The following is a 17621-nucleotide window of genomic DNA, read 5'->3' as shown; positions in this document are numbered from 1 at the left end:
ATTAGGATTCCCTACAGTTTAAGTCCAGAAATCGTGATCTGAGGGTTTTAGTTTTAGAGTTATACCCAAAACAAATATGGATAGAATGGATTTTGAAAATCACCTCTGAATTTCAGACCAAAATAAGAAAATATGGCATTCAAAAAAACTCAATTAAAAACGAGAAAACTTTATTTCCTTTTTTTAACTATGCCTACTTTCTTGAACAAGTAAATTCAAACCTAAATGCCGAAATTTTTTTTTCAAAAATCCGTATAAATTTTCGGATATTCACATCTAATATCATTCCATGGATAAAATGGTTTTTGAATTTCAAATTTATTTTAGAAATAATATTTTGAATGGATATAATGGATTTTGATGCGAATAAAATTGTTTGGATATAATGGGTTTTGAAACAAAAACTCAAGTGGATAAAATGGGTTTTGAAATTAACCTCTAACTTTGTGGTCTGATTTCTACGCCAAAAAATGTAGTTAGAGACTCAAACTTGGGCGCAACGTATGCATTTGAATAATAGAAACAAAACCTCATACCTAAGTCATTTTTTTTGAAAAGTGGATATAATGGGTTTTGCTTCTGATCCACACAAATATCATCGAGTATTCTGTAAAATTCAAAATAAAAAAAATTCAAAATTAATTTCAAACCAAGAAAAATCAACAGAAAATAATCTTTAAAGCAAGAAATAAATGAATTCAAAGTGAAAAAAACCGTCAACACTGCTCTTGGAGTCAAGAAAAATGCACAGGGCAGTAAAAAGTAAGTGACAAATGAGTTAAAACTCTCCAATTTTTCCCTAGAGCTGCGAACTGAAAAACGAAAAGTAATACGTTCAGGATTTCGTAACGAAATTTTTTATGGAAAATTTCTTTTCGCTTCAGCAGCGTACTAGGCTTAAGCATCAAAAGTTTTTCACATTTAACAGATTCGGATGGTAAACGTGGACAGCTCGTTTACCACATTTACCATTTTACCACAGTTTCATAAATACTCCTAAAGTATTGAAAAAAATCAATAAAAGTGAATATAAAATATTATTTAAATATTTATTATTAAGTATCACAAGCACATGCAAAAAACAACTTCAAATAACTCCATCTGTCAAATTCATCCGGAATTTCGCTCATCTGTCAGTACCAAACGAACAAAAGAAAATAAAAAAAAATATCTCCTAAACCGGGTGAAAACCAAAACAAACCAAATTTTTCAAGGACGCGCGCAATTTTAAAGAACTGTTTTTTGTAAAAAAAAAAAAACTCATACAAATCGGATTCAAGTGTTTTTTTGGTAATAACGTCTACTTTAACTTAATTTAGTGTCTAAAAATCGAAAAAATTACAGAGTTTAAAATATATTTCTATGCTGTACTTTTTGCATTTTTTAATTTGGTTGGTTTGTTTTTGCTGGTTTGTTTTGGTTTTCGCCGAGTTTAAAACGTCAAAATGGTAACTGTAAAAAGAAAGAGAAGACAAGGACAAATGTTCGAACTTCCCTATCGTGAACAAATTTCAAAATTGGAAAAGGAGTAATTAACTCCAATAGGGAAGTTCGAACATTTGTCCTTGTCTTCTCTTTCTATTTACAGTTACCATTTTGACGTTTTAAACTCGGCGAAAATCAAAACAAACCAGCAAAAACAAACCAACAAAACAAAAAAGCAAAAAAATACAGCATAGAAATATATTTTAAATTCCGTAATTTTTTCGATTTTTAGACACTAAATTAAGTTATAGTAGAACGTTACTACCAAAAAAACACTTGAAATCGATTTGTATGAGTTTTTTTTTACAAACAACAGTTCTTTAAAATTGCGCGCGTCCTTGAAAAATTTGGTTTGTTTTGATCTTCACCCAGTTTAGGAGATATTTTTTTCTATTTTCTTTTGTTCTTTTGGTACTGACAGATGAGCGAAATTCCGAATAGTATAGTTTTGGAAAACGAAACTAGATTATGGCAGAGATACCCAAAGGAGATGGGAAACTTTCGTACGTTTTACCCCCCAAAACCCATTTGTTTATTTCGTGTTGTTGTAATCTCTTTTGTATTCGTGAATAAATGTGAAAAACACACATAGTGTAGCCACGGTGTTTTTACGCACACCTAAGCAAAAATGTACGATTTTTTCACGCATACTTAGCCAGAAATGTATATTTTTTCACGCATACTTATCCAAAAATGTCTAAAGCAGCTTGTAGGCAAACCCGTATGATGTCAGAAGTTTCTCATCTCTTTTGGGTATCTCTGATTATGGTTTAGTGGAGACGTAGCATTAAGTTCAGGTTGTTCAGATTTTTGCGTTGAACGCGGCCAATGTCAAAATTCTGGCACTGGCAAAAAAAGAAGTTGTCTTGTGATTGTCACTCTATAAATCCGGCATTATTTTGTTTGTTTGACTTCCCAAAATAAATTCAAATGATAAAATTAAATGCAACTGGACATAATGCTATCTATCTTGACCACAGTGCACTTATAAACAAATCATATAACAAATACACAGATGATCATCAAAAATATCAACTTCAACCACATTTATTTGATTTCAAACCGAAACTTCAAAAGGATTTGCAGGAAACTATTCCAAAACAAAGAAAAAGAAAATCCAAAACCACCACAAATCTCTCACCAGAAACAATAGAATTAAAACTTACTTGCACAAATCTCCTTGAAAAATTAAAAGAATCTGGAGAAGACTTCAAATATTTCCAACAAAAATATGAAGAAAGTATATCTCGAGTCTGGGAAGAACCAACAGTTTTTCCACAATTCCATGGAGCTAACACTCGAAATGATTTTCAAAAATTCACACTCAATAACCGCGAGTATTTGATTCCTCCTCAAAGTCGATTTTTCAATCATGATTTAGTGAAACTCCAGGAGATAAAAACGTGCTTAGACAAATACGATTTTATAGTCCTTGATCCACCTTGGAAAAACAAATACATTCGTCGTTTAAAAAAAGCCAAGCAAGAACTTGGCTACAAAATGCTTGACAATAATCTTTTAAGTGATATAGAACTCACTTCGGTCATTCATAGTAATTCAATTGTTGCCATTTGGTGTACCAACTCGAAACAACATCAACAAAGGATGTTGGAAGAGTTTTTCCCTCGATGGGATCTGAAACTGATTCATAAAATTGTTTGGTTAAAATTGAACACAGAAGGTCAACTGATAAGTGAAATTAATGAAGAAGGCAAGAAACAGCCATATGAAGTTCTTTTCATTGCTAGCCACAACGACAGTACGAAAGATTTTAAGGAAATAAGAAAGCTGGAGTTCATTTTGAGTGTGCCAAGTATTATTCACTCACACAAACCGCCAATCATTGATTTATTTCGTTGTGTTCTTCCAGAGAATCCAAAATCGCTTGAACTCTTTGCTAGGTACCTACAACCAGATTTTACATCGATAGGACTTGAGGTTCTTAAACTAATGGATAGTCGTTTATATTTTGAAGAGGAAACAACCAATCAAGCGGAGAGCGGTTCTAGCTAATAGGTTTTGGAACCATTAGATAGAACTTCAGCACAACGGAGCTTTAAAAACGATATCTGGGGCCTATTTAACAGCTTACTACATTGTTTACATCAGCTACATCAATGACTTTAAACATTAATTGCGTCGGGCTGTTGGACTCCCCGAAGAATTTTTTTGAACATTTGCACTATTTAGAGCATAACAAGTATTTCCCAACGTTCAATCGGACTCAACTATTGATTTTTGAAGTTGCTGATGTAGTAAATGTAGCTTATGTAGTTGATGTAGTATCTCTGAAACAGACCCCTGTTTGATGATAACTTCATTTTTGTATATAGAATATAGATTATTTTGATTGTATTGATTTTTTATTAAAGCAAACTCTGCTAATAAATTGCATGCATATAAGTTAGAATTATTTTAATAAATAGGCTGTAGTTGAAAACGGCCTTGTCTCTGATAATACATCGATTCCCGATAGACCACCGAAATCAATCATCATTGAGCGCTGTTTTTTGAAAGATGAGGGTACATCAAAACAACTGCTTGCTGTGCTCATGTGTGCTTTCTGTTGTTTCTTCTTTATTTGCTTTGTCTTTCAGTATTATATTAATGTCTTGTGTTGTATCAGCCAATGGTCTCCGTTTCAAGTGCTGCATTGTTTCTAGTTTGTTAGATTAATCTTCCGAATATAATAGTCTAGAAAGTTGGTGAAGTAAACGGTAGCATTTAAAACACTTGCATTTCATTTTCCCAATCCCTGTCCCCTTCTTGTTATTAGGAATTCCATCCAGGAAGCTGTTCATGGTCAAAAAATACATTTGGGACTACTTTTGGGGCTAAAATGTGGACCAAATAGAATCTTTTTTACTTAAATTTTAGGAATGAACAAGAAACAACAATTTCAACAAACTGAACAACCACTTTACCTATACAATCCAGTTACCTACTTCTTTCATCCCTGAACCCTGCCCTTCTTTATGATCATGGTGGTTTATTTAAGTTTCGAGGTTGTTTATGAAGAAGAAATAACCAATATATTAAAAACCTTAAAGCTATTGGTGATGGTGGAATTCCTGTTTGGTTTATTAAACTTATCCTACCGAATGTAATAAATGTCCTGCTGATGCTGACCCATTTATTTTACCACTGCTTAAGTAGTACACTTTCGCAAGCAACCGCTAAAAAAATCCCAGAATAACCTCTGTTCCAAAAAAAAATCCGTTTCAGTCGAACTCTCAGCCAATAAGCATTTTCCCTTGTTTAGGTATCTTAAGCAGAAAAAATTCTTAAAAAGCAAATAATTTATCTGATCTTAGAGCTGACCATTCTTGTTCTACTGCTATGCTGAAGATCTTAGAAGATCTCTGGCAATTTTGTAATGGAGCACAGCGTAGGGTAGTTTAAGAAAATAACTAACCTACAATTTTGAAATTGATTGTCCCACAAGGGTCTATTTTGGGATCAATTCTGTTTTGTATATAATATAAATGACTTATCTGTTCGTAAAAACATTTCTTTCCATTAGTATGCTGATTGATATGGTGCGATCATGTAGTGTCTCCGATTAATATCGTCATCACAAGTAGCTTCACTATTATCATAGACCCCAGATATTTGAACTTTTCCCACTTGAAAAGCACTACTCCATTCAAATAAATGTCAGGAATAGGCCTGTGTGGATCAGAAAATAGGCAGCATATTAGGTATTCTGTCTTTTTCGCTCTCATGCGGTACCTACTTCCTTCTAGAACATCCACCCATACGTCAAGTTCTCGTTGCAGGGACTTCGGGTCTTCACATATGATGGCTCCATCGTCAGCAAAGAATAACTGATGCACTTTAGATTTTCAACTATTAGTTTGTCTATAATGTAAACATTGCTGTGTCTCATTTCTATAAGTGGATCTTGTGTGTCTAATCTCTAATGCGAATTCTTATGTGAATTTTTACTTGCAAGCAGAGTACAAATATTTTTAATCTCACTCCAAAAAATTTCTTTTTGAAATGTAAAAAAAAATTATGTACCATAAAAATTCTCTATGAGGAATTTCTTTATTTTTTTGCCATTTAAATAGGAATGCCTTCAGAAAAAAATGTTTATAAAAACAAAAACACAAATAGTGATTAAAAAGAAAATCTTTTTTTTTTATTAATTTGACAAATTATGATAAAATTAATTGATTAATACAGAACGAAATGCGGAACATGTAGTGTCTCCGATTGATATCGTCATCACAAGTAGCTTCACTATTTATCATAGACCCCAGATATTTGAACTTTTCCCACTAGGGAAGCACTACTCCATTCAAATAAATGTCAGGAATAGGCCTGTGTGGATCAGAAAATAGGCAGCATATTAGGTATTCTTTTTCGCTCTCATGCGATACCTAGAACATCCACCCATACGTCAAGTGCTCGTTGCAGGGACTTCGGGTCTTCACATATGATGGCTCCATCGTCAGCAAAGAATAACTGATGCACTTTAGATTTTCAACTATTAGTTTGTCTTAAATGTAAACATTGCTGTGTCTCATTTCTATAAGTGGATCTTGTGTGTCTAATCTCTAATGCGAATTCTTATGTGAATTTTTACTTGCAAGCAAAGTACAAATATTTTAAATCTCACTCCAAAAAATTTCTTTTTCAAATGTAAAAAAAATTGTGTACCATAAAAATTCTCTGTGAGGAATTTTTTTTTTGCCATTTAAAAAGGCATACATTCAGAAAAAAATGTTCATAAAAACAAAAACACAAATAGTGATTAAAAAGAAAATCTTTTTTTTATTAATTTGACAAATTATGATAAAATTAATTGATTAATACAGAACGAAATGCGGAACAGAAATGTAGTTTCTTGCAAAAAGATTATCTTTTTTGTTAAAGCAAACATGTGTGTGAGTGTGTGTGATATTGATGATGAAAGTGACAAAAACACAAAAATAATTTTTTTATTCTTGAGCTGCAGCAGCACCAGGATGCATTGGTTCATTGTCCTTTCGTTTCTTTGATCCAGAGACGATGTCATCAATTCGCAACAAAAGAATAGCTGTTTCAACAGCTGTTTTGTAGGTTTGCATCTTAACAGCTAATGGTTCCCAAATTGCCTTCACATTCATGTCAACAATCTCACCAGTTTCGCCATCAATTCCCCAAGCACACACTCCATCGCCTGAGAAAGATGCATGTTTGGCGCGCAGCGCAGTTAAAGTACGAATTGTATTGGCACCGCAGTTTTGAGCCAAGGTGCGTGGAATGATTTCCAAAGCTTGTGCAACAGCTGTATAAGGTCCCTTGAGTTGCTTCCTTGAAAGTAACTGAGAAACAGCCATCTCAACAGCTCCACCTCCAGCAACAAGTCTTGGCTCGAGCACTAAATTCCTTGCAACATGCAAAGCATCTTGTAAATTACGCTCGGTTTCATTAAGAATGTCCTTTGAGGCACCACGCAAGAGGATAGTGCAGGCTTTTGGGTCCTTGCAATTTGTGATGAAAGTAAAGTATTCATCACCAATCTTTTTAACTTCAAATAGACCAGCTCCTGTACCGACATCTTTTTCAGTGAGTTCCTCAGTACGGTTAACAATTGTAGCTCCGCAAGCACGTGCCACTCGCAAGTTGTCTGTTTTACGGAGACGACGAATGGCTGTAATGCCAGCTTTCAACAAATAATGTTGTGCCAAATCAGAGACACCCTTCTCGGTAAAGACAATATCAGGTTTGACTGCAATAACATCGGCACAGATTTTCTGGACGTACTCTTCTTCGATTTGAAGCATTCTCGAGAAATCTTGATCTCCAATAATTTCCACATTTGTCTGGCTTTCACCTTTTTTGTACTCCAATGAGCAATCAAGCAAAACAATGCGTGGATTTTCAATGTAACGCCTCATTTTAGCGTGGGTAACGTCTTTGTTCAACATTACACCGCGTAAGACACAGGATTCTTCAAGAGTTCCTCCAGGTACCTTCTCAACCTTTGCGTAACTATACGAATACAAACAATTATCAACTAATAGATTAAAATATATATGGCATATTTCTTCACAAAAGTACTAAGCTTGCCTAATACCCGGTACTAAGCACTGGTAGTCGGTCCTAACGAAAAGTAAGTACCTGAGCATTTCTTCACAACGCGGTGTTAAGAACTAATACGTACAATGATTTGACTGCAACTAGGCTTTATGTCGTTCGGGAACAAACTAGTTCGTTTTGGTGAACTAGTCAACTTGGTTACTTAGTTCAATTTAGTTCAAGATTAGTGAAGAAGTTTTCAATAAACTAAACAAACAGAAAATTGAAGTGCAAAATAATTTTTGTCTGTATAAAATGTGTGTGTACACTCAAAAGCAACCTACTATAGCAGTCATAAGATGACAATAAAACAGTTTGCATCCACCTGGCACCATTATCTTTTTTATTGTACTCTTTGGGGGAAAGAACTCCCATTATGAATAGGACATGTTTTATTATTGAAATAACGTGCTGTGAATAGCTGTCTGTCTGGTCTACTTAAAAAAAAAACTACACTTTCGTTAATAAAGAAACACATTTTGCCGATTGGGACTCATTTTGCAAGGGTTTTCTTTTTGCATGAATCGGTTTCACAAACCTATTAAAGAAAAGACTTAATTTGTGTGTTAAAAAACTAGACGGGCAGAACTATTTGAAAAAAAAAATACGTTAATTCAGTAATACAACCAAACACTATTCATGATGCTGTATTCTTCTATCTCAAGGAAAAGATTAGGTTCTTTCTACTTTGTGAAAAACACCATAACGCAGGACTTCAATAAGTCTGTTCACTGACGCTGTGCTGGACTGTTCTAGGCAGAAAAGTACAGCTTTTTGCTGTTCATTGAGATTTTTTCTGTGCTGAGCTGTTCTAGTTTCCTGTTCATTGACAAAACTAGAACAGTTTAGAACAGGATTTTCTGTTCTTGGTTTTGAGTAAGATCAGGTTAGAACAGACTCGTGAGAAATGTCAAAAGCAAAGCTGTCATTTTTTTCTTTTTGTTTTGATTTAATTGTGCGAATATTTCTCGGGTGCTCGTGGTTTTTCTAACTAAAAACAAATTTTAATTATATTTTTCGCAGTAAAAACTCAAAAAATAAATAAAACTAACGAGAACCGATAAGCAAAAAATTCATATAATTTACAATTTGTTTTTTTTTTTTTATTTTGACAACTGACGTTTAAATGACTGTTCTAACTTGATCTGACGTTTCTCACGAAACTGTGCTGTCCTGTCCTGTTCTGATCTAGAAAAATCCTCGCTGAACAGACTTAATGTTACCTAAATTTGGATGCAGTTTGAATAAGCTATTTTTTTAGTGTCAATTAAATGGACTGACTGAACTAAATTGAACGAAAAAAAACGCACTCATTATTTATTTATAACAAAGCAACAGTATTATTAATAAATAATTTCTGCAATTAATCTTTAAAAACACACCAAATCTCCAAACATGGGCAATTTCAACCGAATTATTCAAAAAAGGATTTTAAATCTATTTTTTTTTTTTTTCAGATTTCATTTCTAGATAGAAACTTAATAGCTGCATCTCCAAATTAAATAAACTCTGTTCCATGTGGACAAATAGCAATTCTTTTGATGAAAGTTCTTCAAGAATTTTTCGAACCGAAGTTTTCCAAGGAATACTCCGGAGTTAATATGTTTAAGTGTTCAAAAATAACAGCGAGAAAAGATAATTTTAGAACCGAAGGGAGTCAGAAAAAATATCTTGGTGTTATTCTAGACGAACAACTTAACTTTAATGAACATATTAATTATATATGCAAAAAAGTGTCCAAAAAAACTGGTGTATTAAAAAAAATAAGAAATAATATATCTATGAACACTGCTGTAAATTTATGTAATGTCTTGATTAAACCTCACTTTGATTTGTTTTTAATGTTAGGTATGATATTTGTATTTAAGATTAAAAACAATATGTATCCCGGTTATTTATGTGAAAATGTTCGTACTAATGAAGTTGTAGAATACAATTTAAGAAATAGTGGTGACCTTAGAATTGAAAGATCAAGAACATCCAGATGTCAGAGAACAATATTTTATATAGGTTTCAATAGTTTTAATAATCTTCCGCAAGAGTTAAAAAATATAAATAACATTAACGAATTTAAACGCAAAATTATAGAATATGCTCAAACTATACAATAAATTCAAAATATAAGTTTTTATCAAATTATATATACTAATTAATACGAAAGATAATAACTGTTAAGGTAAAAAATTTAACAATCTAAACTAAATGGCTTTTAAGCTAAATAAAGTTAAATTCAGAATATAATGATTCGAATTTTCAGATTTTGAATCTTGTAAAAACATCAATTATACAATTAAGCTCTTTGCTCCAAAAAATTACTCTCTTCCCTTTGACAGCCAGTTAATCTCTACCTCTGAAGACTTTAATGGAGTGAACCCCTTTCATCGCATGCATTCCTAAACCTGCCTTTCATAGTGTTCACTACCTATGTACTCTAATCTCATATTTAAGCACATCATTTAATTATGTAGGTGGAGCTTGTCGATAAAGGAAGCAGTGTTTCTATGAAACGTTTGGTCCACTTTTGTTGCCGGCCAAAGATTTGGCACCATCGCTACAAATAGCAAAACATTTTGTCTAATGCAAAATGTCGCGACAGCTTTCTACAAACATGTCGTACAAACACTGGCCAATAGTGTTAGAAGGAAGAGCTTTACAAAATAAACACCCATATCGTGATTTACAACTATCCATCGATAGTTGATAAATACTGAAATTTCATTTAATAACGGTTAGGACCATTCTCTGCTTTCAAAACTTTTTTTTGATAGTTTATAGTTGTAAAACGAACAAATACCATAAACTTGGCACACTCTAAAACATCTGCAGAGAATCATCAAGTTGAAATGCGAAATGAGTAACACCCGTATTCTGCTATTCGATTCAAGTGAATCGAAAGATTTCCTTCCTTTACCACATCAACATGGCTATTAGTGTGGTCCACGTTATAAGGCAAAAAAATAAACCATATAATTCATTAGTTCCCCACGCATTATTTTGCTACAGACATCAATACCAACACATGCTGAAAGTTTTAGCCCTCAAAAGTAAAAGGAAGAGGGCGCTCATCAGCTTTGGAATATTAGACTTTGTTACCCTTACCTTACCCTTAATATCTGATTATATTGTATTAGGACTTGGCTTGAGGTTGGAATTTGGCTTAAACATGATAAACACGCATGTTCCCGACAACCATGTAAATGATTTTCATGTTTCTTTGGTTTTGAGTCACTAGCTCGTATTTCATTGATTAATTCTGTTTTGTTAACTTCAAGCAAAAAATACTTACAGACGAATTTAAATGAACAAAAACTATTATCTGTGAAAATATCACTTAACTATTGGTTTTTTATGAAAAACTTTACCACATCATAACTTAATTCACTTGATAAATCAAAACAAGAGTTAATTACTAGGCATGAGGACCCAGCTATAACAGCATGTGAGCAAAAACTTTGAGCTTGTTGAGCGCCCACTTACACTTCACCTAAAAAGCTGAAATTTCACGTGTGTAATACAAAACACATATGCAACCAATTTTTGAGTGGGGAACAACGGAAATGTAAAAACCAAAAAATTGGACCACCCTAATGGCTATGCAAAAACGCTTAATTTCGAAAGCAAAACGTTATTTCCGGCTGTTTTAGAAATTTTAAAGAAAAAAAAAATTGTTTAAGTTCAATTTTAACCCCCATTTAAACGCTTCTTATTTTAGACTTTCACGTGTATCGAATAGCAGAATACGGCCGTAAATAGCTTTTTAAATAACTGACACATTATCGTATGTGAGGGTCGCCAAATGTTTTTTCTATAAAAGGGATCGCGAACTTAATAGAATTGAAAAATACTGTGTTTGAAGAAGACTGTAGATTTGTAGGTTCTAACTTTTACAAAACCCCAAGTAAAACTCGGTACCAATATGACATTACTACGACTTAGGATTTGTGTAAAGAAATAAATAAGTACCGATTTTAGTACTAACGATTGATTTAATAACCTAGCTAATTTTGAGGAGCTATCTAGAACCGAAAACTAACTATTACCCGGCAGTAAATTGGCAGTTCAAGGGCTAAGTACCTGAGTAAAAAAATGATTTAATACCGATTTGAGTACTAACTTTAGGACTATGACCAGTATTAGCGCTTAGATTCTGTGAAATAAATTGACCGTTAATCAATTACTTACCGTTTAATATCAACTTCCAAACGACCATTTTCGGTAAGAGTGACAGTTTGGACTGCATCAAGAGCAATCTTCACAGCCAAATCTGACCATTTTCCAATGAATTTAGTTCCAACGCAGGCTTTTACTACCTCAGCCATGCGTTCTTTGTTATTCACATCCAATGGAATACTCAAGTCGTTTTGCAAGTGCTTAATGATATCCTCCAATGCCTCACGATATGCACGAATAATGACAGTGGGATGGTATTGCTGTTGCAAGAAAGGTTCAGCAACAGCAAGCATCTCTCCAGCCAAAACAATGACTGAAGTGGTGCCATCACCGACTTCTTCATCTTGAGTGCGGGCAATTTCGATCATACTCTTCGCAGCTGGATGCTGGACAGTGATCTCGCGGAGAATAGCGTTTCCATCGTTTGTCATGACAATACCACCCATTGGGTCCATCAGCATTTTTAACATTGCTTGTGGACCCAAACATGTTCGGATAACATCAGCAATAGCCTTAAAAAAATTTAAAATTGTTTTAAAAAAGCATGCTTTTTTATAGAAGAGGTAAAATTTGTTCTAGAAATCGATGGATTAAAAAAAGAAAAAGAAGAGACAGTAGGCGACGCACGATTACTCACCTTACCAGCATTGATGTTTTCCAGCTGAACTTTTCGGCCAGATTCTCGCTTTGTGTTTTGACCTAAAATGATTTTAATTTAGTTTTTTATTTAATTGAATATATAAATATTAATAATTACTCAAAACTAATATAGGTTGCTGTCCACCAAACATATTTAATTTAATTTAAAATGGGTAAAAATTTTATTGTATGAGAAAGAAACTCGTGCTATCTGCGGCGATTCAAGATGACGAAAGGTTATGTTTTAACGAACACACTGAACTGTAAACGGGTGGAGTTGTCAAAATTAGAGGGAGACAAATATATCATTTATAAGTTTGTTCAATGAGCAAAACAGCAGAACATTAGTAGGTTTGTTTGCATAGTCAGCTATTACATGAAGCCTCAAGAGGCGCGCCTCTTTTCAAAACTAATGAGTGCAAAAGAGAAAGAAGATAAAACAAAAAAATATCCGACCGGAGAGTCGTGGGCCAAAATTCTGAGACTGTTTTTTGACGTTTCTTTTTCCACTCTTTCTTTTTTCAACATTCCCTTTCATTTCTTTTTGCTTCTTGGTGGAATACAACAACAACAATACTTAAATCAAGAGAAATGTCAAATTTGAGTCTTTGACTCAAGAGGCATCGTGTAATACCCTGCAAACCAAACCTCAGTAGTTTAGGGGAAAATACAACCACCAACAAAGCTTATTTTGAGGATGTATGTGTTTCCTTATTTACCAAAATCTCTCCCCTCCAAAAATAGAAGTTTTAATTCTCCTGAAAAAATAAACTCTTCTTTGATAAATGGGAGGAAAAGAGCGCAATGTATGCAATGCACAAAGTTTTGTCTCTTTTGTAATGGCGGCTCGCGTTTGATTTGACTTTTCCTACATTTTATATTTTCTAGTGAAACCAGTAAAACCTTGATAGCCACAGCCACAGCAACATCAAAAAAATTTTTCGCTGCTCCATTTGAAGAATAAAAATAAAAACAATTTAATTTGAAAAATATATAATCTTCTCAGTGTTGAGTGTTATTTGTGATTACTATTTTCTCTAAACAATATCTACCACACAAATTCTTCGGCACGCCACAAAAATTTATTTCCACCATCAAAATGCACAGCCTCAGCCTTGTGCATTTAGAAAAAAAAGTAATACAAAAATTGTATTTTTATAATCTATTTACACCTTATTATGACTTCACTTGAGTCGATACACATTTGTTTAAATTTAATTTTACAAAAAACACTACATTTAACGCAAAACGATATAAACAAACACGTAACTAACCTGAATGCATTTCAGAGCGTATGCACTCCATCATCAGCAATCGCGACTAAGCTTAGTTGAGTTGCAAAAACATTGAAAGCGGTACTTTTCTCTTTTCTTTTAATTTTGTCTTTGGCACATTAGATTAAGTAGGCAAGACTCAATATTGCCGTTGTCTAAATTTAGTGCATTTGTGTCTTTTTGTATGTAAAACGATTCAAATGCATCCAATCGTCTGTGGTCATTTACTTGTTTGAGTAGGGTTAAATTTTCGATGTTTATGTTGTTATGTTCATCATTTAAAATGTGTGACGCAATCGCAGATTTTTGTGGCTGATTGAGACGGACACAATTCATATGTTCTTTAAATCTTGTCTCTATGCTTCGTTTTGTTTGGCCATAATATTTACGTTTGCAATCACCGCATTCAATCATGTAAATCCCTGACTTACTCAATGTTGTTGTTTTGTCTTTTGTAGAACCAAGTAAATTCACTAATTTTTTGTCATTTTTATAGACCACATCCATTTCATGGTTATTAAAAACTTGTTTTAATTTATTTGTTATGGAAGGTTCAAAGGGCAACGCTACTCTTTTATTTTTATTTTTAACTACTTGTGAGAAAAAGGTTGTCATGTTGAAGTTTTTCACTTTTCGCGTATGTTTATAGATTAGTTTATCAATCATTTGTTCACTGAAACCATTTACACACGCAGTTGTTTTTATATACTCGTATTCTTTTTTATAATTGGAGATTGAAAGGGGTAAACGGCATAATCTATGAACCATAGAGTGATACGCGGCTAACTTATGTTGTAATGGGCAAAAAGAATCACTAGTAATAGTTCTCATAGTGCTTGTTGGCTTGTGAAATACACCAAATTCAACTTTATCATTTTTATATTGCACTTCTAAATCGAGAAACGCGATTTTTCTTTCCACTTCAACTTCATAAGTGAAATTTATTGTTTTAAATTGGTTATTTAAAATTTCCAACGTTTTTTCTATATCGTCTTTATGCACTACGGAAAACACATCATCAACGTAGCGATGCCAAACTCGCGGAAGAAGGTTTCTTTCTTTTAAACTAATTTCAAAAGCCGACATGAAAAGTTCAGATATAAGAGGGCTGAGCGGGTTACCCATATTTGTGCCAAACTCTACACTAAATATTTTTTGCCGGAATTGAAAAAAGTTTTGCTTCATGCAAAGTTTTGCTGTTTCAAAATAAACTTCTTTTTTCTCACTTTCGATTTCAATTTTATTTAAATATTTTTTAAATTCATCTAACGCGATGTTCACCGGGATATTAGGAAATAATGATGACACGTCAAAGCTAACCATTATTTCCTCTTTTTGCAACACTAAATCTTTGATTTTATCCACAAACTCAAATGAGTTTTTTACTGACAAGCTTTCCAATTTCGGTAATTTTTTCACTTCATTAACTAACCATTTAGCCAATTCATAAGTTGGAGCATTAATGTTGGAGACGATTGGACGCATCTTTTTTCCTTGTTTATGTGTTTTTGGAAGCGCATACAATTTAGGCAAACTTGTGCCGTCAACTCAAAATGATATTCGCCGTACTGCTTCCAGTGTAATAAATGCTAATGTCAACTCAATCCAAAAATCGGAAACAGCAAAATTACAAAAGCAAACGGTGGAAAAATTAAGAAAAAAAGATGTAGTTTATATTAAAGCGGATAAAAGTAATCAAGTTGTCATTTTAGATAAAATAAATTATGAACAACGTGTTTTTCAATTGATCTCCGAGTGCGGGTATAAAGAAATACAAAAAAATCCAATTAAAGGAATGATAAGAGAAGTTGATTCCTTACGACAAAAAATTCGAAGTGTTTTTAGTATTCGTTTAAGTAGATCATTGATTGTTTTGAACCCAAGTTTGCCTAAATTGTATGCGCTACCAAAAACACATAAACAAGGAAAAAAGATGCGTCCAATCGTCTCCAACATTAATGCTCCAACTTATGAATTGGCTAAATGGTTAGTTAATGAAGTGAAAAAATTACCGAAATTGGAAAGCTTGTCAGTAAAAAACTCATTTGAGTTTGTGGATAAAATCAAAGATTTAGTGTTGCAAAAAGAGGAAATAATGGTTAGCTTTGACGTGTCATCATTATTTCCTAATATCCCGGTGAACATCGCGTTAGATGAATTTAAAAAATATTTAAATAAAATTGAAATCGAAAGTGAGAAAAAAGAAGTTTATTTTGAAACAGCAAAACTCAATTCCGGCAAAAAATATTTAGTGTAGAGTTTGGCACAAATATGGGTAACCCGCTCAGCCCTCTTATATCTGAACTTTTCATGTCGGCTTTTGAAATTAGTTTAAAAGAAAGAAACCTTCTTCCGCGAGTTTGGCATCGCTACGTTGATGATGTGTTTTCCGTAGTGCATAAAGACGATATAGAAAAGACGTTGGAAATTTTAATTAACCAATTTAAAACAATAAATTTCACTTATGAAGTTGAAGTGGAAAGAAAAATCGCGTTTCTCGATTTAGAAGTGCAATATAAAAATGATAAAGTTGAATTTGGTGTATTTCACAAGCCAACAAGCACTATGAGAACTATTACTAGTGATTCTTTTTGCCCATTACAACATAAGTTAGCCGCGTATCACTCTATGGTTCATAGATTATGCCGTTTACCCCTTTCAATCTCCAATTATAAAAAAGAATACGAGTATATAAAAACAACTGCGTGTGTAAATGGTTTCAGTGAACAAATGATTGATAAACTAATCTATAAACATACGCGAAAAGTGAAAAACTTCAACATGACAACCTTTTTCTCACAAGTAGTTAAAAATAAAAATAAAAGAGTAGCGTTGCCCTTTGAACCTTCCATAACAAATAAATTAAAACAAGTTTTTAATAACCATGAAATGGATGTGGTCTATAAAAATGACAAAAAATTAGTGAATTTACTTGGTTCTACAAAAGACAAAACAACAACATTGAGTAAGTCAGGGATTTACATGATTGAATGCGGTGATTGCAAACGTAAATATTATGGCCAAACAAAACGAAGCATAGAGACAAGATTTAAAGAACATATGAATTGTGTCCGTCTCAATCAGCCACAAAAATCTGCGATTGCGTCACACATTTTAAATGATGAACATAACAACATAAACATCGAAAATTTAACCCTACTCAAACAAGTAAATGACCACAGACGATTGGATGCATTTGAATCGTTTTACATACAAAAAGACACAAATGCACTAAATTTAGACAACGGCAATATTGAGTCTTGCCTACTTAATCTAATGTGCCAAAGACAAAATTAAAAGAAAAGAGAAAAGTACCGCTTTCAATGTTTTTGCAACTCAACTAAGCTTAGTCGCGATTGCTGATGATGGAGTGCATACGCTCTGAAATGCATTCAGGTTAGTTACGTGTTTGTTTATATCGTTTTGCGTTAAATGTAGTGTTTTTTGTAAAATTAAATTTAAACAAATGTGTATCGACTCAAGTGAAGTCATAATAAGGTGTAAATAGATTATAAAAATACAATTTATTGGACTTCATGCCGTTCAACGTCGAACCGTTATTAATACAAAAATGATACAAAAACAACCACCAATTGATTTGGAAAATAAAGGTATGCTGATTATAAAATTGATAAATTATAAAGTTGTTGATTTTTCTGTCTTTTAGTGGCGATCATTTCCAGACATCATTGACTGAGTTACAGCAGCTTCAGCCTTGAGCATTTAGAAAAAAAAATCAAAACAAGATACAAAAACTACCACCAAAGTGCAGACTGCAGAGTATTTTTTTCTTTTTCATTTTTCTCAACTGGCCAGGCCACAGTCGCGTGCCCAAGGATCTTTTTTTTATGTATTTTGTTAAAAAAAAAAAAATCTATTTTGTGTTTTTCCAATAAAATATTAAATAATAGTTGTTTAAAAGAATTGTTTGTTTGTTTTTAAGATTTTTTTTATTTTCAGATGAAATTAAAATATGGATTTTAG

General features: G+C 33.0%; 2 protein-coding genes across 2 annotated transcripts; one reads left to right on the top strand and one right to left on the bottom strand.

Moving 5' to 3' along the window:
• The first annotated feature begins 2402 nt into the window (after positions 1-2402).
• LOC129914236 (uncharacterized) lies at positions 2403-3751 on the top strand. The gene is made up of 2 exons (XM_055993386.1): positions 2403-3298; positions 3356-3751. Exons 1-2 carry the CDS (start codon positions 2416-2418, stop codon positions 3496-3498), a joined length of 1026 nt encoding a protein of 341 aa, XP_055849361.1. The 5' UTR covers positions 2403-2415; the 3' UTR covers positions 3499-3751.
• A 2487-nt stretch (positions 3752-6238) lies between these two features.
• LOC129914232 (T-complex protein 1 subunit gamma) lies at positions 6239-12605 on the bottom strand. The gene is made up of 4 exons (XM_055993381.1): positions 12482-12605; positions 12362-12423; positions 11737-12236; positions 6239-7467 (listed from the first exon to the last, which is right to left on the bottom strand). Exons 1-4 carry the CDS (start codon positions 12513-12515, stop codon positions 6432-6434), a joined length of 1632 nt encoding a protein of 543 aa, XP_055849356.1. The 5' UTR covers positions 12516-12605; the 3' UTR covers positions 6239-6431.
• Positions 12606-17621: the final 5016 nt, after the last annotated feature.

This window comes from Episyrphus balteatus, chromosome 3, assembly GCF_945859705.1.
Source record: "Episyrphus balteatus chromosome 3, idEpiBalt1.1, whole genome shotgun sequence".
Lineage (NCBI taxonomy): Eukaryota > Metazoa > Arthropoda > Insecta > Diptera > Syrphidae > Episyrphus > Episyrphus balteatus.
Note: the sequence above shows the minus strand (reverse complement) of the source record. Positions and strands in the feature narration are given on the sequence as shown.